The sequence below is a fragment of the Passer montanus genome, unplaced genomic scaffold, assembly GCF_014805655.1.
Source record: "Passer montanus isolate IOZ18808 unplaced genomic scaffold, ASM1480565v1 scaffold458, whole genome shotgun sequence".
Classification (NCBI taxonomy): Eukaryota; Metazoa; Chordata; class Aves; order Passeriformes; family Passeridae; genus Passer; species Passer montanus.
In genome coordinates this window covers 25,588-31,261 of record NW_024369463.1, presented here as the reverse complement: position 1 = coordinate 31,261, position 5,674 = coordinate 25,588, and the positions used below count along the sequence as shown (strand labels likewise).

At 45.4% G+C, this 5,674-nt stretch overlaps 1 protein-coding gene across 1 annotated transcript in view; it reads left to right on the top strand.

The window, feature by feature from the left end:
- Positions 1–602: 602 nt before the first annotated feature.
- LOC120508196 (protein YIF1B-B-like) overlaps positions 603–5,674 on the top strand; it is a gene marked incomplete at its 5' end in the record, with an annotated part of 7,010 nt that continues 1,938 nt past the window's right edge. Inside the window, 4 exons of the mRNA XM_039721567.1 lie at positions 603–699; positions 1,090–1,147; positions 2,042–2,197; positions 4,635–4,728. Coding sequence (XP_039577501.1) covers positions 603–699; positions 1,090–1,147; positions 2,042–2,197; positions 4,635–4,728 — 405 coding nt within the window. The remainder of the gene's footprint in view (positions 700–1,089; positions 1,148–2,041; positions 2,198–4,634; positions 4,729–5,674) is intronic.

Sequence of the window (5,674 nt, the reverse complement as noted above, 5' to 3'; positions counted from 1 at the left end):
CTGCTGGACCCCCGTTGCCATGGAAACAACCACAACGCCGCGGCCGCCATATTTTAACTCTTGACACCGCCGCCATCTTAACTCCGGGCACAACTTCCGCCCTCTCCGCCAATCACAACCTCTCGTTTCCCCCACGTGACCCCCGGTAACGCCGAACCCGGAAGCGCCTCCGCCGCCGCCATGGACCCCTCCGCTCCCCGTGAGTTCCGAGCGGCGCCGTGAGGGGAAATTCGGGTTTTAACCCCCCCCAGATTCACTTTTACTTTCATTTCCAGCCCCAAAACGCCGCGGGCCGGGACTGGGAGGGGGTTCAGGGGCACTGGGAGGGGTTTGGAGGGACTGGGAGGGACTGGGAAACAGTTTTGATGGAATTTTGGGTTATTTTGGGGAAGTTTTGGCAATTTTGGGCTATTTTGGGGTGTTTTGGGATGGTTTGGGGAATTTCGGGATGGTTGTGGGCTATTTTTGGGTGTTTTAGGATATTTTGGCATGGTTTTGGGGTGGTTTTTGGGGTATTTTTGTGGTATTTGGGGGATTTGTGGGGATTTGGGGTGGTTTTTGGGGTATTTTGGGGTGTTTTTTGTGGTGTTTGGGGTCCCTGACCCCCCCTGGCCCCCCAGGACTGGCAGGTCCGGTACCAGCAGGACACCCCGGTCGCCCCCCGCTTCGATGTCAACGCCCCCGACCTCTACATCCCGGGTAGGGACCCCAAAACCCCCCCGGGACCCCCCAAAACCCAGTGGAAAGAACCTGTTTATTTGACAGGCAAAACCCCCCGGGACCCCCAAAATCCCCCCAGGACCCCCAAAATCCAGCTTAGGACCCCCAAAACCCCCCTGGGACCCCAAAATCCAGCTTGGGACCCCCAAAACCCCCCAATATTCTCAAAAATCCCCAAAATTTCTTCAAAAATCCCCAAAATTTTCTCAAAAATTCCTAAAATCCTCCCCAAATCCCTCAAAATCTCCCCCCAAAAAACCCCAAAATTTCCCGTATTTTCCCCCAAACCCCTTGAAAACCCCAAAAATTCCCAAAATTCCCAAAAATTCCCCCAAACAACCCCAAAATTCCCAAATTTTTCCCTCACAGCCATGGCTTTCCTCACCTACATCCTCCTGGCCGGCCTCGCTTTGGGCACCCAAAACAGGTACAAAAATCCCTTTTTTTCCCCAAAAAATCCTTTTTTTTTTCCCCAAAAAATCACCCAATTTTCTTTTTTTTCACCGAATTTTCACCGGATTTTTTCCCAATTTTTTCCTGAATTTTCCCCAATATTTTCCCCACCCCAAAGTTTAATTTTTGTGTCTGGAATTGCAGATTTTCCCCGGCCAGCCTGGGGCTGGTGGCTGCTGCTGGAGCTGCTGAGCCAAACCCACCCAAAAACCCCCCAAAAAATATCAAAAAATCCTCCCAAAAAACCCCAAAAAATCCACCCAAAGCAACCCAAAAAATCCCCAAAAAACCAGAAAAAAAAATCGAAAAAAATCCCCCAAAAATCACAAAAAATTCGATTTTTTTCTCCGTTTTTTTCTCCGTTTTTCGCCCGTTTTTCACCCGATTTTCACCAAATTTTCACCGAATTTTCACGGATTTTTTTTGGCCATGCCAGAATTTAATTTTTTGTGTCTGGAATTGCAGATTTTCCCCGGACAGCCTGGGGCTGGTGGCCAGCTCAGCGCTGGCCTGGCTGCTGCTGGAGGTGCTGAGCCAAACCAACCGCCTTTACCTGGTCACCGTCAGCACCGACCTCACCCCCATCGACCTCGTGGCCTTCGCTGGCTACAAATACGTGGGGTGAGCCAAAATCTGGGGGTTTCACCCCAAAAATCTGCCCAAATCAAATCAACCCAAAAAATCCCAAAAAACCAGAAAAAAAAATCGAAAAAAATCCCCCAAAAATCACAAAAAATTCGATTTTTTTCTCCGTTTTTTTCTCCGTTTTTCGCCCGTTTTTCACCCGATTTTCACCAAATTTTCACCCAATTTTCACGGATTTTTTTTGGCCATGCCAGAATTTAATTTTTTGTGTCTGGAATTGCAGATTTTCCCCGGACAGCCTGGGGCTGGTGGCCAGCTCGGCGCTGGCCTGGCTGCTGCTGGAGGTGCTGAGTGTCCTGCTCAGCCTTTACCTGGTCACCGTCAGCACCGACCTCACCCCCATCGACCTCGTGGCCTTCGCTGGCTACAAATACGTGGGGTGAGCCAAAATCTGGGGGTTTCACCCCAAAAATCTGCCCAAATTTAAAAAAAACAAACCTTAAAATGCCCTGAAGTTGCTACAAATTGCCCCAAAATCGCCAAAAATTCCCTCAAAATCCTGCTGGAAATGCCCTGATTTCCCCAAAAAGTCCACTCCCAACCCACCAAAATCCCCAAAATTCCACAAAATCCCAAAATTAGGGGTTTTACCCCAAAAATCCCCCCCCCAAAATAAAACCTTAAAATGCCCCAAAATTGCCACAAATTGTCCCAAAATCGCCACAAATTCCCTCAAAATCCCACTGGAAATGCCCTGATTGCTTCCCAAAGTCTGCTCCCAAGTCACCAAAATTCCATAAAATCCCAAAATTTGTGGTTTTACCCCAGAAATCCCCCAAGTTTGCGGTCAAATCCCCCAATTTTAGGTTGAAATCCCCCAATTTTGGGATAAAACCCCCAATTCCAGGTTGAATCCCCAATTTTGGGTTGAAATCCCCCAATTTTAGGTTGAAATCCCCCAATTTTGGGATAAAACCCCCAATTCCAGGTTGAATCCCCAATTTTGGGTTGAAATCCCCCAATTTTAGGTTGAAATCCCCCAATTTGGGGATAAAATCCCCAATTTTGGGGTCCAATCCCCCAATTTCAGATGTAAATCCCCAGTTTTGGGTTTAAATTCCCCAATTTTGGGATAAAATCCCCCAAGGTACAAAGGACTGTTAAAAAAAAAAAAAAAAGGGGATTTTTTGTTACAGGAAACATATAAAAGGGGGGAAAAAAACCCAAACCTAAAAAAAAAAAAAAAAAAACCCGAAAAAAATCCCTAAAAAATCACAAAAATTTCCATTTTTTCTCCGTTTTTCGTCCGTTTTTCGCCCATTTTTCACCCGATTTTCACCAAATTTTCGCCGAATTTTCACGGATTTTTTTTGGCCATGCCAGAATTTAATTTTTTGTGTCTGGAATTGCAGATTTTCCCCGGACAGCCTGGGGCTGGTGGCCAGCTCAGCGCTGGCCTGGCTGCTGCTGGAGGTGCTGAGCCAAACCAACCCAAAAACCCCCAAAAAACCTGAAAAAAATCTCAAAAAAATCCCAAAAAATCCACCCAAAAAACCCCAAAAAATCCACCCAAATCAACCCAAAAAATCCCAAAAAACCAGAAAAAAAAATCGAAAAAAATCCCCCAAAAATCACAAAAAATTCCATTTTTTCTCTGTTTTTCTCTGTTTTTTCTCCATTTTTCACCCGATTTTCACCAAATTTTCGCCGAATTTTCACGGATTTTTTTTGGCCATGCCAGGAATTAAATTTTGGTGTTTGGAATTGCAGATTTTCCCCGGACAGCCTGGGGCTGGTGGCCAGCTCGGCGCTGGCCTGGCTGCTGCTGGAGCTGCTGAGTGTCCTGCTCAGCCTTTACCTGGTCACCGTCAGCACCGACCTCACCCCCATCGACCTCGTGGCCTTCGCTGGCTACAAATACGTGGGGTGAGCCAAAATCTGGGGGTTTCACCCCAAAAATCTGCCCAAATTTAAAAAAAACAAACCTTAAAATGCCCTGAAGTTGCTACAAATTGCCCCAAAATCGCCAAAAATTCCCTCAAAATCCTGCTGGAAATGCCCTGATTTCCCCAAAAAGTCCACTCCCAACCCACCAAAATCCCCAAAATTCCACAAAATCCCAAAATTAGGGGTTTTACCCCAAAAATCCCCCCCCCAAAATAAAACCTTAAAATGCCCCAAAATTGCCACAAATTGTCCCAAAATCGCCACAAATTCCCTCAAAATCCCACTGGAAATGCCCTGATTGCTTCCCAAAGTCTGCTCCCAAGTCACCAAAATTCCATAAAATCCCAAAATTTGTGGTTTTACCCCAGAAATCCCCCAAGTTTGCGGTCAAATCCCCCAATTTTAGGTTGAAATCCCCCAATTTTGGGATAAAACCCCCAATTCCAGGTTGAATCCCCAATTTTGGGTTGAAATCCCCCAATTTTAGGTTGAAATCCCCCAATTTTGGGATAAAACCCCCAATTCCAGGTTGAATCCCCAATTTTGGGTTGAAATCCCCCAATTTTAGGTTGAAATCCCCCAATTTGGGGATAAAATCCCCAATTTTGGGGTCCAATCCCCCAATTTCAGATGTAAATCCCCAGTTTTGGGTTTAAATTCCCCAATTTTGGGATAAAATCCCCCACTTTTAGGTTGAAATCCCCAATTTTGGGTTTAAATTCCCCAATTTTGGGATAAAATCCCCCAATTTTAGGTTGAAATCCCCCATTTTGGGTTTAAATCCCCCAGTTTCGGGTTGAAATCCCCCAATTTTGGGGTCAAATCTCCCCATTCCCTGTTTAAATCCCCCAGTTTTGTGATAAAATCCCCCAGTTTTGGGTTGAAACCCCCGATTTTGGTTAAAATCCCCGTTTTTATCCCGTTTTTAGGATGATTGTGGGGCTGCTGGCCGGGCTGCTGCTGGGCAGGGCCGGCTACTACGTGGCCTTGAGCTGGTGCTGCTTCAGCATCTTCATCTTCATGGTGAGTTTTGGGGGTTTTGGGGATTTTTGGGGAATTTTGGGGATTTTTTAGGATTTTTGGGTCTTTGGGATTCATTAAATTCCCAGGAATTTGCTCTGAATTTCCAGGAATTCACCAAAATTTCAATTTTTCAGTGATGCTCGGGGAGGATTTTTGCTTTGTTCTCTGACTTTTGGGGGATTTTTGGGATTTTTTGGGAATTTTGGGGGATTTTTAGGGTTTTTGGGTCTTTAGGATTGGCGGAATTCCCAGGAATTTGCTCTGAATTTCCAGGAATTCACCAAAATTTCAATTTTTCAGTGATGCTCGGGGAGGATTTTTGCTTTGTTCTTGGATTTTTGGGAGAGTTTTTGGGGGTTTTGGGATTTTTGGGAATTTTGGGGGATTTTTAGGGTTTTTGGGTCTTTAGGATTGGCGGAATTCCCAGGAATTTGCTCTGAATTTCCAGGAATTCACCAAAATGTCATCTTTTCAGTGATGCTCGGGGAGGATTTTTGCTTTGTTCTCTGATTTTTGGAGGAGGTTTTTTGGCTTTTTTGGGTTTTTAGGGCCTGACGGTTCGATCCCAAAGTTCCAAATCCCAAATTTTCCCCAATTTTCCCAAATTTCCCCCAAATCTGGACACAGAGGCTGAAGCTGCTCTCGGGTGCCTCAGCCAAGGGGGATTTGGGCCTGATTTTGGGTCTCTTTAATGGGATTTTTATGTGCATTTTGGCCTGTTTTTTGAGCTTTTTTTTGGTTCTTTTTTGTTTTTAACCCCAAATTTTCCCTTTTCCCCCCAGATCCGGACTCTGAGGCTGACGCTGCTCTCGGAGGCGGCGGCTGAGGGGGATTTGGGGCTGATTTTGGGGCTTTTTCATGGGATTTTAATGTAATTTTTGGGGGTTTTTTTTGGTTTTCTGGGTTTTTTGGTGGTTTTTTTTTTTTTTTTTTTTTTTTTTTTAAT